The sequence below is a fragment of the Rhinoderma darwinii genome, chromosome 4, assembly GCF_050947455.1.
Source record: "Rhinoderma darwinii isolate aRhiDar2 chromosome 4, aRhiDar2.hap1, whole genome shotgun sequence".
In the NCBI taxonomy this organism is placed as follows: Eukaryota; Metazoa; Chordata; class Amphibia; order Anura; family Rhinodermatidae; genus Rhinoderma; species Rhinoderma darwinii.
In genome coordinates, this window is record NC_134690.1 from 228,946,637 (window position 1) to 228,973,203 (window position 26,567).

General features: G+C 42.0%; 1 protein-coding gene across 1 annotated transcript in view; it reads left to right on the top strand.

The window, feature by feature from the left end:
* The window catches only part of AFG1L (AFG1 like ATPase), a 109,414-nt gene that overhangs the window by 36,049 nt on the left and 46,798 nt on the right, over positions 1–26,567 (top strand). Inside the window, exons 3-5 of the mRNA XM_075862245.1 lie at positions 11,525–11,576; positions 14,497–14,598; positions 23,167–23,297. Coding sequence (XP_075718360.1) covers positions 11,525–11,576; positions 14,497–14,598; positions 23,167–23,297 — 285 coding nt within the window. The remainder of the gene's footprint in view (positions 1–11,524; positions 11,577–14,496; positions 14,599–23,166; positions 23,298–26,567) is intronic.

Genomic DNA, 26,567 nt, shown 5'->3' on the forward strand with positions numbered 1-26,567 from the left:
TCAATTTTAGTCTCATCTGACCACAGCACCGTCTCCCAATCACTCTCCGAATCATCCAGATGTTCATTTGCAAACTTCAGACGGGCCTGTACATGTGCCTTCCAATGGTTTTCTTGGTGACTGTGGTCCCAGCTGCCTTGAGATCATTAACAAGTTCCCCCCGTGTAGTTTTCGGCTGAGCTCTCACCTTCCTCAGGATCAAGGATACCCCACGAGGTGAGATTTTGCATGGAGCCCCAGATCGATGTCGATTGACAGTCATTTTGTATGTCTTCCATTTTCTTACTATTGCACCAACAGTTGTCTCCTTCTAACCCGGCATCTTACTTATGGTTTTGTAGCCCATTCCAGCCTTGTGCAGGTCTATGATCTTGTCCCTGACATCCTTAGAAAGCTCTTTGGTCTTGCCCATGTTGTAGAGGTTAGAGTCAGACTGATTAATTGAGTCTGTGGACAGGAGTCTTTTATACAGGTGACCATTTAAGACAGCTGTCTTTAATGCAGGCACCAAGTTGATTTGGAGCGTGTAACTGGTCTGGAGGAGCCTGAACTCTTAATGGTTGGTAGGGGATCAAATACTTATTTCTCTGTGCACAATGCAAATAAATATATATAATTTTGACTATTTGATTTTTTTTTTTTTTTTATATAATCTATCTCTCACTGGTAAAATTAACCTAGCCTAAAAATTCTAGACTGTTCATGTCTTTGACAGTGGGCAAACTTACAAAATCAGCAAGGGATCAAATACTTATTTCCTTCACTGTATGTAGATATTGCAATAAAAACCAGACGTTTGCAGCTAGAATAGTCATTTAGCACATTAACAATGTATAGAGTGTATTTCTGATTAATTTATTGTTATCTTCATTGATAAAAATGTGCTTTTCCTTCAAAATAAGGAAATGTCTAAGTGACCCTAAACTTTTGAACGGTTGTGTATGTAATATACAGTGTATCATTTCATATTACCTCGCTGAGGTTAATATTTTGTAGGTATATTCCAGTGAATTAAGATCAGTGGAAGTATTTATAAAGTCTAATATGGGCAAAAATCATTTGTATAGGTGTGAAATGTGACCTCTTGAGTTGCAGTTGTTAGTTATGTTAGTGCATAAAGAGGACTCATTATTCCAAGGAAAGATATGGTATGATGGAATTTGCTTTACTACGGACTTGGTAATAGGCAAAGAGGTATTTGAAGATCGGGTTATTTCGAAATACCCGAAGTTTAAAAAACTTTTAGTGGATAGGTTGACCATATGTAAGAGAGAACAGGCACCTTGTCTAGCCCAGGTATAAATAATAGAATGTGCTTGACCACGATGGAAGCCTGAGTTATGCAACAACGAAAGATGAAGAGAATAATAGGGAATGAGACTTTTCATTCTTCCCAGGCTTTCCACGTAGTCAATAGTAGCAGATTAGACTTTATGTCCGTTGGCAAAAGTGAGAATTGTTTATGTAGTTGGTTAGAAAGTATGATATTCAGAAAAATAGCTTGATCAATCGTGTTATCACCATAAAGGGAAGAGCAAGTTAACCAATCTCCTGTTACTCTAGTTATAGTAGCTAGATTAAGTGTGCTGAATTCTGGGAGATTAAGACCGCCATGCAAGAGGGGGCTATGAATGGGTTTTTCCAATATAATAGTGGAAGTTTTTTCAAGGTGAGCAAAGATGTTTCTACCTGGGTTATATATGGGGCAATGTTCAAAGTATACACCCCAGGTGGATTTCTGGGTATAACCACCCCTAGTTTCGGATAGCTTTGGTTTGCCAATTGGGGATGAAAAAAGACCAAAGGGGTCTACCCAGGCCCTTAAGTAAAAGGGCTTCAGATTTAGCAAAGTTGATTGTAAATCCGGTCATATAACCCAAGTACCACACCTCCTGTAGTATTTTGTGAAGTGTTTGTTTTTGGTACTAATAGCCAAAGTATATCATCAGTGAAACCCATTACTTTTACCACCGAACTACCCAGTTAAATACTAGTGAAAGTACAAGAAGCGTGAAGGTCCCATAATAGAGGATAAACTGTGAAATTGAAAAGTAATGGGTAAAGGGGACAACACTGTCTAATTCCCCTAAAAATATCAATAGGTGCAGAGTTGGTGCCATTAATATTTATTTCTGTGGGTGCCTGATCAAATGGTAAAAATTGTCACCAAAGTTCCTGGCCAACAGGGTGTTATAAAGAAAAACCCAAGACACCTTATCAAATGGCTTCACTGCATCAAGGCTTAACAGCATAGAAACTTAGGCATACGCATCCAGGGCCTTAACTGTAAGGCTGGATTCACACGAGCACATTACGTCCGTAATGGACGGAACGTATTTCGGCCGCTAATCCCGGACCGAACACACTGCAGGGAGCCGGGCTCCTAGCATCATAGTTATGTACGATGCTAGGAGTCCCTGCCTCTCCGTGGAACTACTGTCCCGTACTGAAAACATGATTACAGTACGGGACAGTTGTCCTGCAGCGAGGCAGGGACTCCTAGCGTCGTACATAACTATGATGCTAGGAGCCCGGCCCCCTGCAGTGTGTTCGGTCCGGGATTAGCGGCCGAAATACGTTCCGTCCATTACGGACGTAATGTGCTCGTGTAAATCCAGCCTAACAGCTATTTTTATACATATTTTTGGAGTTGAGTGTCTAGTGTGTAAGAAGCCCTTCTGTGTGTCTCAAAGAATATGAGGCAGGATTGACTGAAGGCGGTTTGCTGGGGTCTTTGTGATTTGTCTTATAATTCTGATTCATGACAGCTATGGGACGATATGACTGAGGTAGAGTTGGGTCTTTGTGGGGCTTAAGTAGTAGTACAGTTCGTGCCAATGTAAATGCAGCAAGCTGCGCCTTTTGTTTGTAGAGGGCATTATAAAGTGAGGTTCGGTATGGAAGTAGTTCCGTAGTAGCATCGAGTATTTCTCCTTGGGAAAGCCATCATGACCTGGGGTTTTATTGTTGTTAGATTGTGAGATTGCCCTCTGGGTGTGGTGCCTCCTCAAGAAGGGATTTTTGGTCTTTTGTTAGTGAAGAGAGTGTTAGGGAATGTAAAAAGTCGAAGTTGAATTGAATAGGGTGGCTTTTTACAAGTTCTCTAAATAGTCATTAAGTATTTCAGTGATTCTCCCTTCCGAGGTAGTTATGTTCGTCGGATTGTGGGGTGTAAGAATGGGATGATGTTGTCTGGGACGTTGTGACGTTTTAGTTAACAGAGATCCAACTTTATTTCTCCGTCTGTAATATTTGTTTTATATAGCTGATAAATGCCTTGTCGACTGGCTTTGTGATTCAAGTAGTGTCTTCGCTATAGGGATCTGAGTATGTTATTAACCACAGTGGGGGGACTTATTTTCGAAGTGTAGTTGTAGATCTTTATGCGGTTGTATAAAGTGTTTATAAATAATTAGCTGTTTTGCTACATAGTTAATTATATGTCCCCATAAAACGGAATTAGAAGTGGCCCATAAGAGTGTTATGTCCTCCACATATTGTAAGTTATCATACATAAAGTTTGCCCAGCTTGATAGTAAATATAATTTGAAATCAGGGGACGTTAGTAGATACGTTGGGAACTTCCAAATGGGGCTAAGGTGTTTTTCTGTGAGAATATTGAGGGTGGTAGTAACTGGAGCTTGGTGTGATAAACTTAGGGTTTTACTCGTGTCTGACACCCGGGGGAATATATGAAAGGGTGTAAGGAGATTATCGAGTCTAGAATATGAGTCATGAACTGCTGAGTAAAAGGAGGTTTCCCTAATTGTCTGAAGGAGTCACCGTGTATCACAGAGATACAGGTGTTGGATAAAATTATTCCGAACAACCGTGGATGGAGACGATTGAGCAGTAGTCCCAGTTTTATCTAATGTAGGGTCAATAGGAGCATTGATGTCTCCTGCAATTATTAGATTTATTTTTTTTGTCATCCATATAAATAGACAACAAAGAAGAGTAAAGTTTTAGGAAAATTAGGAGCATAAATGTTAAGCAATGAGAATTGTGACATTCAACAATAAGAATCTACCTCCTGGGTTAGCATATGTGTCCTGAATGGAACATAGCAGGTTTTTACGTGTAAGAATAGCCGCAACTCCTGTACTTTTAGACAGACCTAAAGCCGAGATGCAACATTCCAACCAAGACACTCTAAGCGTGGATGTATCATCAGACTTCCGGTGGATTTCCTAGAAACAGATTAAGTTAGTAGAAATGCTTTAAATATGTGTGTTTTCTTTATTTTAATAGGGGTATTAAAACCCACCACCATGTTCCATGACACTAACTTCAGATTAGTAGGAGTGGTAAAAGTGTGGGTGTCAAGGGTAAAAAGTGTTCTCATCCTTCCGGGCAGTTAGCAATCCAGATGAGGAATGAATGATACAGCAGTACGAGATGGACCATCCTGTCCCAGTGATGGGGGTTTTCTGTAGTTTAAAAATAAAGACATTGCCATCTTCTTTTTGTACCTTTTGAAAATTGTTCTGACCTTTTCCAAATGAACAGATCTCACATGTGTATTATTGCAGTGTATGTGTTTATAATGCATCTAAAGAAAAGTGATTTTACTTGCCAATTGTACTGCTCCCACTGAGGAAACGTTTTCATTTTAACCATCTTATGCTGTAGCGCATCTTCTATGGAGCTGTAAATTTGAAGGATTTATTCATATCCGAGCAAGGACCGTTGTAGTGCATTGTAGTGGTTGTTACTCTATTGTTTTACATCCTGATCAGCCTTTTGTTTTTCATTTTTATCGTAAGACATGATTTCTGTATGCTATAGCAAACAGAAGTGACTCAAAATAAGGAGAGGAAACCACTCGGAGAGAATTGCCAAGTGGAGAATATCAATTACGGAAGACTGTAACTTAATAGTCAATTTGTGTTTGAGAGTACAGGGACTAGTATGCGATCTGTGTTTTAATTCTATTGAGCTTTCTTTTATTATTCCCAGCTTTAAGTGATTGTCCAGAATAAGAAACATTGATCTGCTTCTGTTCCACAAACAGCACCACACTGGTTCCATGGGATATGTCTGGTATTGCTTCTCAACCCTATGGACTTAATTGGGGCTGAAATAATAGACACAGCCTTTGAATAAGAATGGAGGGGTTTCTAGAAAAAAAAAAGCAGGACCATTTTTCTAATCCTGGACAACAGCTTAAAAGAATATGTGAAGCCATGTCCCTGCTCCTCCAAGTTTCTACAAATCGCTATACTCGCCTCCTCCTTTCACCCAGGTAAGGGAATGACGTCTATCTTCTCTGTAAGAATCCTGGGCAGGAGTTATAGAGACACGTAAAAAATATGTGGTCACCTACAATCGTTTCAGAAAAAAGCGGTGCAAGTCTCACAGATCCTTCATCTTTCTTCTGATCTTATTGTAGGCAGCAGGCCAAACACATGAAAGCAAAAGAAGCTAAACCTGGCAGATCTATTAGAAGTCAATGGGATCTATTATACAGGGTGGGCCATTTATATGGATACACCTAAATAAAATGGGAATGGTTGGTGATATTAACTTCCTGTTTGTGGCACATTAGTATATGAGAGGGGGGAAACTTTTCAAGCTGAGTGTTGACCATGGCGGCCATTTTGAAGTCGGCCATTTTGTATCCAACTTTAGTTTTTTCAATGGGAAGAGGGTCATGTGACACATCAAACTTATCGAGAATTTCACAAGAACAACAATGGTGTGCTTGGTTTTAACGTTACTTTATTCTTTCATGAGTTATTTATGTCATTATGTGTGTCAGGTCCGAGCATTCCTAGCTGAACAGTTTCCTGGAATGTGGATTGGTCGTCGTGGGCCAGTTGATTGGCCCCCTAGGTCTCCCGATCTGACCCCCTTAGACTTTTATCTTTGGGGTCATCTGAAGGCAATTGTCTATGCTGTGAAGATACAAGATGTGCAGCAACTGAAACTACGGATACTGGAAGCCTGTGCTAGCATTTCTTCTGCGGTGTTGCTATCAGTGTGTGAAGAGTGGGAGAAGAGGGTTGCATTGACAATCCAACACAATGGGCAGCACTTTGAACACATTTTATAAGTGGTCAGAAACTTGTAAATAACTAATGAAAGAATAAAGTAACGTTAAAACCAAGCACACCATTGTTTTTCTTGTGAAATTCTCGATAAGTTTGATGTGTCACATGACCCTCTTCCTATTGAAAAAACTAAAGTTGGATACAAAATGGCCGACTTCAAAACGGCCGCCATGGTCAACACCCAGCTTGAAAAGTTTCCCCCCTCCCATATACTAATGTGCCACAAACAGGAAGTTAATATCACCAACCATTCCCATTTTATTTAGGTGTATCCATATAAATGGCCCACCCTGTAGAACAGATCACAGTGAATCTGTCATCTCCATTATGGCTCCTGTTAAAATGAAGGCCATTATTCCTGTATGAACAAAGTTTAAAAGAAACACATGCATAACTGCGCAGTGTGGACTTATTTTTGCTGGAAAGATCTGATACATATTACAAACCATGAACCTGTGTAGGCAGCACATTTACAGAACTGCTTTTCAGCCACGGAATGAGTGTCGATCACTGAAAGAGGTCGCCAGAGGCGTAGCTAGGTTCTCCAGCACCCGGGGCAAAGATTCAGTTTGGCGCCCCCCCCCCAACCTCTTTCTCGACATCTCCTTCCCCCTCGCCGTGTTTGTTTTCTCTACCAATCGACGTGTCATTTCTTTTTATGTAACGCGAGCATAAAATTATTTGTACATTTCACAAGCAATATGGTTCTATACACAACACCAGAACCAAGCTCGGTACATATATACAGCCCCAGAACAAATACAGCTCAATTTAGTGCAACCCCTGCCATATAGGTTTGTACGGCGTAAAACTACAGCTCCCAGCATAGCCCGAACAATGGTAAGGATATGCTGGGAGATGCCGTTTCACAAAAAATAAATCCTATCATAATCATACCACCCATCATCTCGCTGCAGATCATACAGTGACTACAGTGCTGATTAGAGGCAGAATGAACATTTACATTAAGTGACTCACCGGTGACGTCTTAGATTCTAGTTCTTTTTCTCCATTTGGTCCAGACCTCTATGATGACTTCTCCCGGTCCATTTCTGCAGTTTGCCGCTCACATGTCTTCAGCTTCTCACTTTTCCAACATTTCTGCACCTATAAATAAATATAAAGTTATCATTATACCACACACTACGCTCCTAAATATAATAGTGCCATACACTGTAGATAGTGCCTGCCATAGAGCCCCCTGTAGATAGTGCCTGCCATAGAGCCCCTGTAGATAGTGCCCCTATATAGACCACCCCTGTATATAGTGTCCCACAAATAACTCCCCCTATAGTGCTCTACAGATAGCCCACCCCTGTATATAGCCCCCTGTAGATATAGCCCACCCCTGTATATAGAGCTCTACAGATAGCCCAACCATGTATGTAGCCCCCCTGTAGATATAGCCCACCCCTGTATATAGTGCTCCACATATAGTCCACCCCTGTATATAGTGTTTCACGGATAGCCCACCCCTGTATATAGCCCCCCCTTGTACATATAGTCCACCCCTGTATATAGTGCTCCACTAGATAGTCCACCCCTGTATATAGTGCTCCACAGATAGCCCACCCCTGTATATACTATATACAAGGGTGGGCTATCTGTGGAGCACTATATACAGTTGTGGACTATATGTACAAGGGGGCTATATACAGGGGTGGGCTTTCTGTGGAGCACTATAGGGGGGAGCTATTTGTGGGATACTATATACAGGGGTGGGCTATATCTACAGGGGGACTATATACAGGGGTGGGCTATATCTACAGGGGGACTATCTACAGGGGTGGGCTATCTACAGGGGTGGGCTAACTACAGGGGTGGGCTATCTACAGGGGTGGGCTATCTACAGGGGGACCATATCTACAGGGGGACCATATCTACAGGGGGACCATATCTACAGGGGGACCATATCTACAGGGGGACCATATCTACAGGGGGACCATATCTACAGGGCTGGGCTATATCTACAGGGCTGGGCTATATCTACAGGGCTGGGATACACACAGGGGGGCTATATATACAGGGGTGGGCTATACACAGGGGGGCTATATCTACAGAGGGGGCTATACACAGGGGGCTATATCTACAGGGGTGGGCTATATACAGGGGTGGGCTATATACAGGGGGAATATATCTACAGGGGGCTATATCTACAGGGCTGGGCTATATCTACAGGGCTGGGCTATATACAGGGCTACTATATCTCCAGGGGGGGGCTATATACTGGGGTGGGCTATCTATGGAGCACCATATACAGGGGTGGGCTATATCTACAGGGGGCTATATACTATATAGCCCACCCCTGTATATGGTGCTCTGTAGACAGCCCACTCCAGTATATAGCCCCCCTGTAGATATAGTCCCCCTGTATATAGCCCAGCCCTGTAGATATAGTCCCCCTGTAGATATAGTCCCCCTGTATATAGCCCAGCAGATATAGTCCCCCTGTATATAGCCCAGCCCTGTAGATATAGTCCCCCTGTATATAGCCCCCCTGTAGATATAGTCCCCCTGTATATAGCCCAGCAGATATAGTCCCCCTGTATATAGCCCAGCGCTGTAGATATAGTCCCCCTGTATATAGCCCAACCCTGTAGATATAGTCCCCCTGTAGATAGACTCCCCCTGTAGATATAGCCCCCCTGTATATAGCCCAGCCCTGTAGATATTGTCCCCCTGTAGATAGACTCCCCCTGTAGATAAAGTCCCCCGTGTAGACAAAGTCCCCCCCGCAGATACAGCCACACTTCTATTACAATTTTTTTTTAAAAATGTCAAACTCACCTTATTCCCGCTCCCACGCCGTCCGGCAGCCATGGAGACCTGCTCTCTTCTGCGCAGGTCTCCAGGGGGTTGAACACAGCGTCTATGAAAGGCGCTGATTGGCTGGGCAGGATGACTTTCCCTGTCAGTCAGTCAGCGCCTTTCATCGACGGAAGCGTCACTGGTACAAAAGGTACCAGTCGCTTCATTCGTGGAAAGGCGCTGAATGGCCGGGCACGGAACGTGCCCGGTCATTCATTGCTTCTAATTGTACCTGTGTCCTTGCGACACAGGTACAATTACAGTGCAGGAGGAGGGGGTGCTGGCGCCCCCCTCTGAACTGCGCCCGGGGCACATGCCCCGCTTGCCCCCCCTAGCTACGCCCCTGGAGGTCGCAGAATAAGTGACGAGTTACTGCAATAATTACAGCCTTCGTTTGTACAGTTTCCTGCAAAAATAAATATGATTGTTATCATGTTCTCCTGATCTATAACACACTATTCAGGCACATATATAACCATATTCATAATGTTAATTTGTATGTCATTTCTATTTATGTAGTGCTGTTTACTATGTTTAACCCCTTTCCCCTGCATGCATTCTGGGCCTTAATGACCAAGCAATTTTTTTAGTTTGTCCATCGTCACATTCAAAGTGCTATAACTTTTATATTTTCCCGTCGACGTCTTTGTATGAGGGCTTGTTTTTTGTGGGATGAGTTGTATTTTTCAATGGCACCATTTTGGGGTGTATAGAATTTTATTTGAATAACTTTTATTAACTTTTTTTATTGGGGGGGGGTATAAAAAAAAACCCCCTGCAGTTTAGCCATTGTTCTATGCATTTTAAATTTACGCCGTTCACCATTCGCCATAAATATGCTACTTTTATTGTATGGGTCAGTACGATTACAACGATACCAAACATATAGTTTTTATATGTTTTACTACTACATTTGCAGAATAAAAACACTTTTGAACTAAAATAATTTTATTTTGCATCGCCGCTTTCCAAGAGCCATAACTTTTTTTTATTGTTCTGTCGACGTCCCGATATGAGGGTTTGTTTTTTGCGGGGCTTCATTTCTACAATTTTTGAGTACATGGGACTTATTGATTAACTTCTATTATTATTTTTTGGGGGGGAAATGGGAAAAAAAATGTGCGATTTTGCTGTTGTTTTGTTGCATATCTTTTTTTACAGCATTCACCTTGCGGTTTAAATAATATGCTAACCTTATTGTTTGGGTCATTACGGTCGCAGCGATACCAGATATGTGTCGTTTTTATTTATTTTTTACACTTTTACTAAATAAAATCAGGTTTCTGTGTAGCTTTATTAATAATGTTTATTTCACATTAATTATTTTTTCAGTCCCACTAGGGACTTCACTGTGCGATCTTTTGATCGCTTATATAATGCTTTGGTATACTTTGTATACCATAGCATTATTGCCTGTCACTATAAAACTGGCAGGCAATCTATTAGGCCATGCTTTTGGCACGGCCTAATAGGCATATAGCTAGTGCAGGCCTGGGGGCCTTTGTTAGGCTCCCGGCTGCCATGGCAACACATCGGCGGCCCGCGGTCGCATTTGCGGGTTGCCGATGGGTGACAGAGGGAGCTCTCTCACTGTGTAAACTACACGGATGCAGCGGTCACTAATGACCGCGGCATCTGAGGGGTTAAATGGTTGCGGTCGAAGGAAACTTCGATCTCTACCGTTGGAGCATGAGCCCGGCTGTCGTTAGACAGCCGAGCAACCACTCCAGCCTGCACGGGACACCCATGCAGGACTCCTGATTAGGCCACTGTGAAAAGGCGGTAGCCTAGAATAAGGCCCCTTAATGACCACCGTAAAAAGGCGTATCAGTGGTCATTAAGTGGTTAATAATATAGATGTATAAAGCAATAGAAACTGACATGAGTAGAATAAACTGGAGCAGATCCTGGATGCATCTGTACAGCAAAATAAACTTAAAGGGGTTTTCCCATAATCATTATTTATCACCTATTCACGGGATAGGCAATATATATTTGATCAGTGGGAGTCCGACAGCTGGGACCCCGTCCTATCACGAGAATGGGGTTACTTTGTGTTCCTGGAAGCCCCATAGGAATGTAGAGGTAGTGCGCATGCTCGACCGCTGCTCCATTCATTTCTATGAGGCTGCCGAGTGATATCTTCGGAAACCCCATAAAAATGAATAGTGCAGTGTCCGATCATGCGCACTACCGCTTCATTCCTATGGGGCTCCCAGGAACGGCAAGGTACGCCGTTTTCGTGATCGGTGGGGGTCCCAGCTGTCGGACCCCTACTGATCAGATATTTATCACCTATCCCGTGGATAGGTGATGAATAGATAAATATTGATTATGGGAAAACCCCCTTTAAAGCTTAGGCTAAATTTACTCTGGAGTATTACTTTCAGCGTACTTTTCAGTTAATGCTTCCGACATATACGTCTTAACGTGCCCATAAACTTCTTATAGCAAAGACGTATGCCAAAAGAGGTATATGTCTGTAATGCCTCAAATGTGGTGTGAACCTAGACTTATGTTGAATCACAAAAAAAAAATACAGAAGGCTTCTAGTTACTAAGAATTTTGTATTATAACATGTTACTGATAAACAGCAGAATTAGTAGAATAAATATACGCATAATATGCTTACATATATGCTTTATGCATTTTTCTTGTTCTAGCTTTTCACTCGACGAAAACCTCAAAAAGGGTTGTATGTCTTCGGAGATGTTGGTAAGTGATGCTTTTAAATAAATATTAATTGTCCCCATAAATCCTTCCCATCTCATAAACAGGCAAATGACAAGTACCATTGTATATTTCCCCAGAAACGTACAATGTCATGAAAATAATCCAGTTCCATCTAATGAATACATTTAGCCATCAGTGTTGCAATAAGGGCAGATTCACACGAACGTTGCGTTTTTGCGCGCGCAAACAACGCGGCGTTTTGCGAGCGCAAAAACCATTTGACAGCTGCGTGTGTCATGCGTGTCTGATGCGCGGCTGCGTGATTTTCGCGCAGCCGGCATCATAGAGATGAGGCTTGTCGACGCCCGTCACTGTCCAAGGTGCTGAAAGAGCTAAATCTTTCAGCACCCTCGACAGTGAATGCCGAACACAACAGCGAAAAACCTGTAAAAAAAAAAGATAAAGTTCCTACTTACCGAGAACTTCCCGGGCGTTGCCTTGGTGACGCGTCCTTGGTGGGGCCTCTCTTGACATCGGGCCCCACCTCCCTGGATGACGCGGCAGTCCAAGTGACCGCTGCAGCCTGTGATTGGCTGCATCCTGTGCTTGGCCTGTGATTGGCTGGAGCTGTCACTTGAACTGAAGTGTCATCCCGGGAGGTCGGACTGCAGGAAGGAGACAGGAGTAATCGGTAAGTTAGAACTTCGGGTTTTTTTACAGGTTCATGTATTTTGGGATCGCAAGTCACTGTCCATGGTGCTGAAACAGTTTAACTCTTTCAGCACCATGCACAGTGAATGTCTCCCGACGTCGCGGACCGGAAATTTTTTTGCTGAGTTTGGCCGAACCCGGTGAAGTTAGCTTCGGTTGTCGGGGTTCGCTCCTCGCAAAGACACTCCGTTTGGATGCTTAGAAACAGAAAAGCACGTGGTGCTTTTTTGTTTCCATTCATCCTTTTGACAGCTCGTGCGCTATTTCAGTCGGTTCGCACGGAAGTGCTTCCGTGCGACCTGCCTGGTTTTCACGCACACATTGACTTCAATGGGTGCGTGATGCGTGAAATACGCAGAGTTATTGAACCTGTCGCGTATTTTGCTCAGCGAACAAACGCTGCGCAAAATACACGGACTGTGTGTACTGCCCCATAGACTTCTATAGGGCATTGCGTGCCGCGCGAAAACCACGCGGCCTGCACACTGCCAAATCACGCTCGTGTGAATCCCCCCTAATAGTTCACACAGATTGATAACCATTGATCACATTGCTCCCATAATATCATACCTGTTCCAGTCATCCAGGTTGAAAAACCAAACAAAAAATAAAGCACTAAATTCTTCTAAAAACTGTAGTAGTTTCTTGAATTTTGCTGTTGGTCTAAAAATGTTTACAACAACTTATTCATTTTCTACACAACAATAAAGAAAATTTGCACGCTAGGTCCAACAATAAGACACATTTGTTGTTTTCCCATTTACTAAAAACTACACTAAAGCGACAAACAGAAGTGGGGAGACACCTGCATGTGTAGGACCAGGCAGCATAAAGCTTCACCAAAGCAAGAGCAAACGATACACCAGGACAAGCCCACTCCGCATAGAAGAAAAAGTAATACATTTATTAAAAAAAACAACAGAAAGTGACCCAAAATAATCAAATTAGACTCAAAATTTCTGGCTGCACTACATCTAATGTAGATATACAACTGTCTAAGTAGTGATTATTTTTTACTATGCTTTAAGTATGCACCCTATGTCTGACAATTGACTAAGGGTCCTTTTAACATTTACATTGGAGGCTCCGTTACAGGTTCAGCTGAAAATGACAGAAACACTAGTGCAGCCTGCTGCGTTATTTTAACCGGTAAAACCATAGACACCCTGACGGAAACCTGACGGAACCTATTAAAGTTAAAGGGGTTTTCCCATGAGAGACATTTATGACTTATCCACAGGATAGGTCATAAATGTCAGCTAGATGCGGGTCCCATCTCTGGGACCCGCACCTATCTATAGAACTGGGTCCCCTAAACCCCATTCTAGCTTTGTCTGATCTCGCTGACTCCCGGCCACTTCGTGGTTATATGGTCGGGAGTTACGAAAACAGCGTAGCTCGCTGTGGATATGTCATAAATGTCCCTCAAGGGAAAACCCCTTTAATGGCTTCCGTTGGGCGCCTATGTTTCATACAACGGAACCAGCGCTTCCGGTATTTTCATTTTTCTGTTCCTTTGACTGAGCAGAACAACAGAAATACCAAAGCTGTAAAACAGTAGTTTATCCATTGTGTTATCAGTCAATTTTAAAAGTGGCCAGACGTGTGTTAACGTATCTGAATAAATATTATAGGGATAAAGCCATTTGGTGGTCCAGCCAAGCAACCAAATACAATTTTACATGGCACAATTTTGCTCTTTAGTTTATTGTATACCAAACGCTGTACTGCTATTTTTTACCACTGAGGATATTAGTTAATATATTTTTGCCTACAGCTTTCAGTCTCACTTAGTGTTTTAGTACTAGTAAAGAGATAAATAGATGGCCTGGCTCTCCAGAGGAAGTAGGCCCAGGCTCTGACCCAATAATTGGCCGAAAAAAGGTGCAGCAGAAGTCAACTCATTGGGAGCTAACTTTCTAGCCAATCACTTAACACTAGGGTCTATTTCTTATGGGTTGATTCACAAAGAACGTATTTGACCTTATTGATGCAATTAAAACTGGACATGCTTATGTTTTGTATGGATAGAAGGTGGGCCTTCAGAATCACTCCCTCTGGTAGGCCCGAGAAAACCCAGTCCGACATTGACTACCACAATGGTTATAGCTCAGGCTGTACACTAGCACAGTTCAGGCCATCTGCCGGATTGGGTCTTGGAGTTCTTCAGGTAGTTTATTTGTGGAATAAGGATCAATCGCATACTAATTCTACGAAAATACTAATACATTCATGTTTCTCATCGTTTAAGGTACTGGCAAGACTATGGTAATGGACATGTTTTTTGCACATGTTGAAGTTGACCAGAAAAAGCGAGTGCACTTCCATGGATTTATGCTTGATGTACATGAAAGTAAGTAATCAGAATTCAATTTTTTTCCTCCCATGCCATTTATTTCCATTTTTTTATGTTCTGTGTTCATTGTATCTTACAAATAAAGCGTGCAACTAATTCATTACATAGGATTATTATATCAAGGACAGATGAGTTGTAATAAAGACAGTAGTCTGCATTAACTACATAATGGAGGAAATAAAGTCTCATCTGTGAGTATTGTTGGGTCATATATTGGACGTTAAATTGCAATCTGCAAACTATATTAGACCGTAATAAAAATTGGAAAAAATTCCTTCAAAATTAAATAATATATAACTTTTATTAATTATATCATTATTTTAAAATGTATTCACGCCATTACCTGCAAGCTTTAAAAACAAATCCTAATAGGGACTACGATTCATCATTCACTGTAGTTCTAATAATAAGAGAATAGAAGGAGGGGTGAAAGAAAAGTCTGGTAGAACTAGAGCTGACAAATGCAAGAAGATAATTTTCTCCTTCTTGCTAACAGTCTCTTTTTCTTTTACTACAATGCCTCAGACTTATTCTGTCCTCTTTCTCCCTAGTATTCATTTATTATATGATACATTTTCAGAATTGGCTCCCACATTAGTGACATTCCTGCATTCCTGACTTCCTTCTCAATGCGTTTCATCCGCTTATATTATCCCTGCCTCATCAGAAGTGCTTAGATACATATTGAAAAAATTATAACAAATCCCAGCACTAATAGTGTTCTGGACGCATGATAGAGTAATGCCGTGGTGACCACGAACGCCAAGCAGGGACTGTATGTCATGCACACATGTCCTGCCTATGGCCAATGGCATTTTTGTCTAGAAGTATGATGGACAATTTCTCATCTTCCATTATCATTGACCACATCAGCGTCTATTTGATCAATGTAAAAATTGGTCGAGGAGGATTTTTCTTTCAAGAAGGATTTCCATATAGAAACTTTCAGAGTTGCCTTCTTAGAATTCTATTTATAGTATTCAAATGACAAATTATATTAAGGCATGTATGAATAACAGATGCAAACATCGGCACTGAGAAAATAGTTTTAAGTATAGATGTGTATAAAATTGCCATAGGAAGCCAAAAAGACTAATCGGAACTCGTTTTAGTCTTTCTGGGTGTTTAAGATGTGTAGAGAATTTCTATATAATCTCTCTCTTTGTTATATTCCATTTATTTATATTTTTTCTTGTAAAATAAGATCTATTGAATATTTTTTATGTTAAATTTACCATTCTGAAATAAATATATATATATCATACATTTATGAACATGATATTGGTAGTTTTTTATTGCTTGAATGTGTATAACTGGTAAAACAAAAAAAGATAACATTTGTCCAAATCCACTGCTTTCAGCGAGATAGGCCGTTGATCTAATGTGTATGGTGGGGCCCCGAGACTGTCCCCCAATGGCCGATGTCTGAGGAAAGAAGAATGGGGCGAGTTGGATTTAACCCCTTCCCGCTCCTTGACGTACTATTACGTCATGGCAGCTGTATCGTTCGCGCTCCATGCCGTAATAGTACGTCTCGGGAGTAACGGCCGTTTCGGCCGTCCTCCCGACACATACAGGAGCTGTGACACTGCTGTCTTGTTCAGCAGCTGTCACAGCTCCTACAGCGGGGACCGATCGCTGTGTCCCCGCTGATTAACCCCTTAAAAGCCGCGTTCTATAGAGATCGCGGCTTTTTAGGGGTTAAGCTGCCATCGCCGGCCTGCTACGCGATAGCGGCCGGCGATGGTGACTATGGCAACCGGACACCAAACAATGGCGTCCGGCTATGCCATAGACGGAAGCCTAGTGGGTCCTGACAACGTCAGGACCCACTATGCTTGCTGTCAGTGAGTAGCTGACAGTTCTAATACACTGCACTACGCATGTAGTGCAGTGTATTAGAATAGCGATCAGGGCCTCCTGCCCTCATGTCCCCTAGTGGGACAAAGTAATAAAGTAAAAAAAAAGTTAAAAAAAGATGTGTAAAAATAAGAAAATAAAAGTTTTAAAAGTAATAAAAGTAAAAGTCCCACTTTTTCCCTTATCAGTCCTTTATTATTAATAAAAATATATAAACAAACAAATAAACTATACATAATTGGTATCGCCGCGTCCGTAACGGCCTGAGCTACAAAATTATTTTGTTATTTATCCCGCACGGTGAACGCCGTAAAAAAAAATATTAATAAACCGTACCACAATCACAATTGTTTGGTCACTTCACCTCCCAAAAAATGGAATAAAAAGAGATCAAAAAGTCGCATGTACCTAAAAATGGTACTGATGGAAAATACAGTTCGTTACGCAAAAAATAAGTCCTCGCACGGCTTTATTGCTTGAAAAATAAAAACGTTCTGGCTCTTAGAATAAGGTAACACAAAAAGTGAATGATTGTTTACAAAACGTATTTTATTGTGCAAACGCCATAAGACATAAAAAAAACCTATAAACATCTGGTATCGCCGTGATCGTATCGCCCCGCAGAATAAAGTGAATATGTCATTTATAGCGCACGGTGAACGCTGTAAAAAAAAAAGTATACAAAAACAATAGTAGAATTGCTGTTTATTAGTCACCACGCCACCTAAAAATGGAATAAAAACTGATCAAAAAGCCGCATGCACCCCAAGAAAACTACAATGGATTCCTCAAGGGGTCTAGTTTCCAAATTGGGGTCACTTTTGGGGGGTTTCCAATGTTTTGGCACCACAAGACCTCTTCAAACCGGACATGGTGCCTAATAAAAAAGAGGGCTCAAAATCCGCTAGGTGCTCCTTTGCTTCGGAGGCCGGTGCTTCAGTCCATTACCGCCCGAGAGCCACATGGGGGATATTTCTCTAAACTGCAGAATCTGGGCAATAAGTATTGAGTTGCGTTTCTCTGATAAATCCTTTTGTGTTATAAAAAAAATGGTATAAAAAGAGTAAATTTCACCTCTACTTTGCTCTAAATTTCTGTGAAACACCTAAAGGGTTCATAAACTTTCTAAATGCTGTTGTGAATACTTTGAGGGGTCTAGTTTCTAAAATGGGGTGTTTGATAGGGGTTTCTAATATATGGGCCCCTCAAAGCAACTTCAGAAATGAACTGGAACCTAAAAAAATAAATAAATGAGGCAATACTTCGCTTCTTACATTATACTGATAATGAGCCGTGCCCACTCCGAGATGACCCCAGTTTTGACCGTTTGTATAAACGGAGACCCCTATTAGACCGTTCCAGTGCCCGGTTTTCCCAAGCATACACCCCCGAGAAGTGTTTTTCTATTGATGAGTCCCTGGTACATTTTAAAGGGAGGGTTCAATTCCGCCAGTACCTGCCAGGTAAGAGGGCAAGGTATGGCGTGAAGATGTATAAGCTGTGCGAGAGTGCATCAGGGTATACCTACAGGTTTAGGATATATGAAGGAAAGGCCACCCCCAAACCAGACTGCATCCTGGACTACAATAGGTACATGGGAGGGATGGACTTGTCAAATCAAGTCCTGAAGCCCTACAGCGCCATGCGGTGTGGTATAAGAAGCTGGCCGGGCACATCATACAGATGGCTTTGTACAATGCGTATGTGCTACGTCGATGTGCAGGCCAGAGGGGAACTTTCCTGGAATTTCAAGATCTAATCTTTAGGGACCAGGAAGGGGGGGCACCCAGTACTTCTGGAAGCGAGGCCACACGCATCGTACCAGGGCAACACTTTCCAGGAGAAGGTCCCCAAACCGGTGGAAAGGGAAAGAGTCAAAAGAGGTGCAGAGTCTGCTATAAGAGGGGGATAAGGAAGAACACAATATACCAATGTGACACGTGTCCCGAAAAACCAGGGCTCTGTATAAAAGATTGTTTTAAAATGTATCATACATCCCTTGATTTTTAATTTACCCTGATGCACTCCGCACAGCTTACCCCCCTCATCTTTCCCTTCTGAGCCCTGCCGTATGCCCAGGCAGCTGATAACAGCCACATGTAGGGTATTGTCGTACCCAGGAGAACCCACATTACAATTTAAGGGGTGTATATCTCCGGTGGCGCATGCTGGGCACACTATATTGGACACTGAAATGGCATATACATATATAAAATTGCAAATCTCACACTGCACCATCTGCTGCGCATTATCTTTTACACAGTACCTGTGGGGTCAAAATGCTCACTACACGTCTAGATGAATGTCTTAAGGGGTGTAGTTTTTAAAATGGGGTCACTTCTCGGGGGTTTCAACTGTACTGGTACCTCAGGGGCTTCTGCACACATGACTTAGCACCAGAAAAGCTCCAGTAGGCCAAATGGTGGTCCTTTCCTTCTGAGCCCTCCCATGGGCCCAAAGGGCAGTTTATCACCACAAATGGGGTATTGCCGCACTAAGGACAAATTGGGCAACAAAATGGGGTATGTTGTTCCTTGTGAAAATAAGAAATTTTGATCAAAAATGACATCTTATTGGAAATAATATAATTTTTTTCATTTCACAGCCCAATTCAAATAGGTGCTGTGAAAAACCTGTGCGGTCAAAATGATAACAAAAACCATAAATGAATTCCTTGAGGGGTGTAGTTTCCAAAATGGGGTCACTTCGGGTGGGTTTCCATTGCTTTGATACCTCTGGGGCTCTGCAAATGCGACATGGCACCCGAAAACCAATCCAGCAAAATCTGGACTCCAACAAACACATAGCGCTCCTTTCCTTCTGAGCCCTCCCATGGGCCCAAACGGCAGTTTATCACCACAAATGGGGTATTGCCGCACTAAGGACAAATTGGGCAACAAAATGGGGTATGTTGTTCCCTGTGAAAATAAGAAAATTTGATCAAAAATGACATTTTATTGGAAAAAATATCATTTTTTTCATTTCACAGCCCAATTCAAATAGGTGCTGTGAAAAAACTGTGCGGTCAAAATGATAACAAAAACCATAAATGAATTCCTTGAGGGGTGTAATTTCCAAAATGGGGTCACTTCTGGTGGGTTTCCATTGTTTTGATACCTCAACGCCTCTTCAAACCTGGCATGCTGCCTAAAATATATTCTAATAAAAAAGAGGCCTCAAAATGCACTAGGTGCTTCTTTGCTTCTAGGGCTTGTGTTTTAGTCCACGAGCGCAGTAGGGCCACATGTGGGACATTTCTAAAAACTGCAGAATCTGGACAATACATATTTAGTAGTGTTTCTCTGGTAAAACCTTCTCTGTTACTAAAAAAAAATTGAATAAAATTGAAATTCAGCAGAAAAAATGAAATTTGCAAATTTCATTTCCACTTTGCTTTAATTCCTGTGAAATGCCTGAAGGGTTAAAAAACTTTCTATATGCTGTTTTGAATACTTTGAGGGGTCTAGTTTTTAAAATGGGGTGTTTTATGGGGGTTTCTAATACATAGGCCCCTCAAATCCACTTCAGAACTGAACTGGCACCTTCAAAAAAAGGCTTTTGAAATTTTCTTAAGAATATGAGAAATTGCTGTTTATGTTCTAAACCTTGTAACGTCCAAGAAAAATAAAATAATGTTCAAAAAACTATGCCAATCTAAAGTAGACATATGGGAAATGTGAACTAGTAACTATTTTGGGTGGTATAACCGTCTGTTTTTCAAGCAGATGCATTTAAATTCTAAAAAATGCTATTTTTTGTAAATTTTCTCTAAATATTGCAATTTTTCACAAATAAAGACTGAATATATCGACCAAATTTTACCACGAACATGAAGCCCAAAGTGTCACGAGAAAACAATCTCAGAATCGCTTGGATAGGTTTAAGCATTCCGACGTTATTACCACATAAACTGAAATATGTCAGATTTGAAAAATGGGCTCTGAGCCTTAAGGCCCAAACTAGGCTGCGTCCTTAAGGGGTTAAACCGGGAGATAAGCTGTTATACGGGTTGTTACCCTTTCTGGAGAGATAGCGATCTCATGTGTTTGCCTGGTATAAGTTTTTGACCTTCTGGTTTCTAGGTGCATTTCCTTTTCAGATAATGATCCTAACTTTTTTTTTGTTATCATATAGAGAGATTTACACTGAATGGCCACTGTATTAGAGAAACTTGCCCTTTCACGATTGGAGCCTCCCTTTGAGAAAACTAGTGGTCCAGGAGTGCAGCAAAAATCAATTGAGCAGGTTTTCGGTGGATCAGTTTCAGTTTGAATCCAAATTAGAATAGGAAAAGAGCGATCTGAGCTACTTTGAAGAAAAGCATGGTCATCAGTAGAGATGAGCGAACTTATGAAAAGCTTGGTTCGGCTGGTTCGCCGAATTTCACGAAAAAGTTCGAATCGGACCGAACTAGTTCTGACCGAACCTGTAATTTCTGTGCGCCGAGCATGGTACTGTCCAGGGTGCTGAAAGAGTTAATTGGCTGCACTAACTCTTTCAGCAACCTTCACAGTACCATGCTCGGCGCGCGGAAAATAAAATGTAAATGAAATAAAAAAAAATAATAAATACGTTCATACTTACATTCCTCCTGTCCGGCCTCTAGCGATGACGTTTCATCCATGTCGCCGCTGCAGCCAATCACAGGCTGTAGTGGCGGTCACGCATGTCACGTGACCGCCTCTGCAGCCAATCACGGGCTGCCGCGGCCGCTGCAGCCAATCACGGGCTGCCGCGGCCGCTGCAGCCAATCACGGGCTGCCGCGGCCGCTGCAGCCAATCACGGGCTGCCGCGGCCGCTGCAGCCAATCACGGGCTGCCGCGGCAGCCAATCACGGGCTGCCGCGGCAGCCAATCACGGGCTGCCGCGGCAGCCAATCACGGGCTGCCGCGGCCGCTGCAGCCAATCACGGGCTGCCGCGGCCGCTGCAGCCAACCACGGGCTGCCGCTGCAGCCAACCACTGGCTGCCGCGTCAGGAAAGAAGGTCGGACTGGAGGAAGAAGAGGGACTCGTCACCAAGACAACGACCGGGTACGTATGAAATGCTTTTTATTTTATTTTTAATCAGCAGCCTCTTTTCTCTATCAGTGATTGATAGAGACAAGTGGCTGCCGATTAGTATAATATTTTTGTAATGTTTTTTCTGCCCGCCCGGGTTCGGTCAAAATGTGTTCGGCCGAACCCGGTGAAGTTCGGATTCGCTGTGAACCGAACTTTTCGCGATGTTCGGACCGAAACCGGGTTCGGTTGTCCCGGTTCGCTCATCTCTAGTCATCAGTGCTAGACTAGCCGGGGCCAGTATTTACCAAAATTGCCAACCTTGTGAGGTTTTCTGATGCAACGGTAATAGTATGCCGAAATCGAGGAAAAACCATTCAGTGAAAGAGGATCCTGTGAACATCAACAACTCTTCCTCAAATGGGTCAGAGGAGGATGTCAAGAATTTATCTGACGGACAGGAGGGTGCACAGTCAAGGAAATTGCAGTGAAAAAGGTAATGTGTGTGAACGTACAACTTGTTGTTCTTTAGTACGGATAGGCTATAACAGCAGTCGACTAGTTCGAGTGCAATTGTTGTCAAAGGGAACTAGAAAAGCAAGACTCCCGTGGGCAAAAGAGCACAAAAATTGGATCACTAAGCAGTGGAAAAGCATCGCCTCGTGAGATGAATCTAGAATTCTGTTGCAACATGCTAAAAGAAGAATCAGAATTTGGCGCGAGCAACATGAATCGATGAACCCTTCCTATCAAGTGTCAACTGTTCGGGCTGGTGGGCTTACCTAAGCATTGTGGACGATCAAGTTAACCTTTTCTTGGCAGCTGTTTATCCTTTGGCAGAAGAACACTTTAGCGGCAACTGTGTGAAATTATCCTGTCTGCATGGGCAAATAATTTTGCAGTACAATTTTATCACCCGGCGGAATCTCTGCCACTACAAATTGCTGCAGGTCTAAAGGCCAAAGGAGGTCCAGTGTGCTACTAGATGGGTGTCTCTAAGTGGCCATTCAGTGTATGAACTTTGGAGTACTTGCATTACCCACATAGGACCTTACGGTCTAAATCAATGCTTCATGGTCTGGGTGTCCCCCCCCCCCCCCCCCCCAGTTCTCGGTGAAGTTTAGCTTGAGAGCCAATATTGACATGAATTTATTCTGCACAGTCCTTTCTATGATTGCACCAATATCTTTTTTTAGGAAAATAGTGGGGGCCTTTTGTGCATATAACAATGTTTTACTGGGTGTAGGAGACAAATTAGATTGAGGTAAGTTTTTACGATTTTGGCATGGACTACAAACAATAGTGAGGCATCGGTATTAATTACCACATTCTGCCTGGTGAGGCCCCAGTAGAAAAAGATTAAGAAGCTGTGGTCTACATGGTATAATATTCCATTAACAACTGTATGCAGAGGCATGTTAAAATTATCTACCATGTCCCATAAAATTCCCATGTAATAGACGGATATCAGTCAGAAACTATTGCTTCTTTGTTTCTTAATGCAAAATTTATCAGTTAAAATTGTCATTATCTTTTATGTGACACTCATTGCTTAAAATTGAGACTGTACAATTGTATACTTTTCTTATTTCATAATTACAGTTTTTTTATATATATTTTTAAGATATTTTTAAATTCTCAGCATTACGTTTAAAAATGCAAGTATGCGTAGTGTGTATTAAATATATTGTCTGTATATGTTTAGGAATACACAGACTCAAAAAAACCTTACCAAAAAGGAAGGCAGGGTTCATGGCTAAATCCTATGACCCTATTGCCCCAATTGCTGAGGAAATAAGCGAAGAAGCCTGTCTTCTATGCTTTGACGAGTTTCAAGTAAGTAGCGATAAACTGTTTGATGCCTGTTCCTCTAATGTGGTGGCCAGGTTAATATATTCTTAACACCTCATATGCAGCCCACAGCTTCACAGAAGGACTTTTAACCACCCTAGTCACAATTTTTTCTTTTTAAATTCGTTAAAATGAAGTACTCATTTATAGGGATGTCACGATACCAGAATTTGGACTTCGATAACGATACTTTGTGTAGTATTGCGATTTCGATACCAAAACGATACTTTGCCAACAGTGCTAAAAAAAAAAGTTCTTCCATTTTCTGATGTGAGGCGTGAGGTATGATGATGAATTTAACCTCCATGTGCCTCACATTAATAGTAATTAACCCCATTATGTTTCTCAGTCATAATGGTTTAATGTGTGAGATACATAATGGGGTTAATTACTATTAATGTGAGGCACATGGAGGTTAAATTCATCACACCTCGTGCCTCACATTAATAAGTGAAAAGTTTTTATTTTATTTTTTTTACAGCGTACACATCATAAATGACGCAAAAAAAATGTTCTGCAGGTTATTACGGCCGCGCCAATACCGAATATGTGTATCTTTTATGTATTGAGACTTATTTTAATGTTTATTGTAAAAAAAGGTAAATGTGTATTTTTTTAAAATTTCATATTACTTTATGTTTTTACTTTATTTTTAAACTTTAATGTACCGGCATATATCAGATATATGCCAGTATATTAGCCTGTATACGTATAGTACACAGGCAGTTGTTAGGACATACCTAAGTATGCCCTAACAGGAAATATGGTAAGACAGCCCTGGGGTCCTTCAATAGACCCTGGGCTGTCTTGCCATATATGGTATGGCCCTCGATCGCGCCATCAGGAATTCCCTGTGACGCGATCCAAGGGGCGTTCCCCCCTTCTCATTTTCTCCTGAATGCTGCAGTCAGCTTTGATCACAGCATTCGGGGGAATAGCGGTGGAGATAAGAGGTTTCTCTGACCTCCGCCGATATAGAGCGGGGCTGTGGCTGTGTAATAGTCATCCTGACATAAGTGCGCGCGCGGTCAGCATGAGGAGATGCGGCCAGTGCTGCACTAATGAGCACTTGTCAGGAGCGGGGCAATGACTGTATTACACGGCCGTAGCCCAGCTCTCATACATTCATATATTACAATACTGAGCTGTGCAGGGGCACAGCTTAGTATCGGAATACGTGAAACAATGGTATCGAACCGTTTGGGGATGCACAGTATCGAAGTTTCGATGCATCGTGCATCCCTACTCATTTGTATTAAGACTTTGAACAAATCAGATTAAATTAAAGCCCTGCATTCAGATTTATATACTGCTAGATGCCATACATCTTTTCTGCCATGAGGAATTGCTCAGACAAATTACTTCTAATCGGGTTCATACACCATTAAATCATAACATTAAAACCACTGACAGGTGAAGTGAATACCGTTAATTATGTCGTTACAATGGCACCTGACAAGGGGTGGGATATATTAGGCGGCAATGAAAAGTAAGTTATTGAAGTTGATGTGTTGGAAGCAGGAAAAATGGACGAGCCTAAGGGCGGATTCACACGAACGTGAGCGTTTTGCGCGCGTGGCAGCAGCGTGACAGCTCCGTGTGTCATGTTCATATGGTGCGCGGCTGCGTGCTTTTCACGCAGCCGCCATCATTATGACACTCCGTTTGGATGTTTGTAAACAGAAAAGCACATGGTGCTTTTCTGTTTAAATTCATTCTTTTACTGCTGTTACGCGAATAACGCTTGTCCCACGGAAGTGCTTCCGTGGGGCATGCGTGATTTTCACGCACCCATTGACTTCAATGGGTGCGTGATGTGCGAAAAATGCTCAAATATAGAACATGTCGTGAGTTTTACGCAGCGGACTCACGCTGCTCAAAAATCACGGACCGTCTGCACTGCCCCATAGACTTGCATAGGTCCGTGCGACCCGCGTGAAAACCACGCGGGCTGCACGGACGTAAATCACGTTCGTGTGAATCCGCCCTAAGGATCTGAGTGACTTTAAAAAGGGTCAAATTGTGATGACTAGATGAATGGGTCAGAGCATCTCCAAAACTACAGGTGTTGTGGGTTGTTCCTGGTATGCAATGTTTAGCAACTACCAAAAGTGGTCCAAGAAAGGACAACCGGTGAACTGGCGACCGGGTCATGCGCGTGAGGAGTGAAGGTAGCCCATCTGGTCAGATCCCACAGAGGAGCTACTGCGGCACAAATTACTCAATAAGTTAATGCTAGCTATGATAGAAAGAACATTGCAGCTTTCTGCGTTTGGGGCTGTGTAGCTGCAGACCGGTCATAGTGCCCATACTGACCCCTGTCTACCTCCAAAAGCGCCTACAATGGGCACGTGAGCATCAGAACTTGACCATGGAGCAATGGATTAAGGTCGCCTGGTCTAATGAATCATGTTTTCCTTACATCATGTGGATGGCTGGGTGTGTGTGTCAGTTATCTGGGAAAGAGATGGCAATAGGATGCACTAGAAGGCAAGCCAGCGGGGAGGCAGTGTGATGCTCTGGGCAGTTAGGTCTTGACATTTATGTGGATGTTACTTTGACATGTACCCCCTTACCTGAACATCATTACAGGCCAAGTACACCCGTTCATGGCAATAATATTCCCTAATAGCAGTAAACTCTTTTAGCACAAAAATGCCCTCCTGGAACATTTTAAGGAAAATTTAAGGAACAAAAAAAAATCTTGAAAAAAAATAATTGAAATTTCTAACAGGATGGACATGCTTTGTGCCAACACTAATTACTGGTTATGTATGCTTATATTTGCTATTCATTATGTGGCTCTGTACCAATCAGCCGACAGCAGAGTCCCAGGCACTTACACATGTAAATTAACTATTAGATTTTTCTTTTCCCTTTTTTTCTTAGTTAAGTGAGTCATAATAGAAAGCAACTCTAGGTCATAATAAATCTTTTCTCTTAAATGCTAATGAAATTTCTCCATTCTCTTCATTAGTAGACTGCCATTAGTGGTAATTTGTAGCCTTCTCTTTTGTTCTACTGTATAATGAATTCGGGATAGTAGAACAAAAAATAAAACATAAAAAAAAAGACTATCACAAGAACACGTTGCCCATTGTTTTTCTGCTTACTTCTCCTGCTCTGAAACAGAGCTGTAATTTTACAGTATAAGTAAGGGGACTAGATCAAAAGAGAGTAAATTGGCAAGCAAGCACATCAAGTGACTCTTGCTTTATTAATTAGATAGCTTTTACAAATCAATTTATTCTCCGA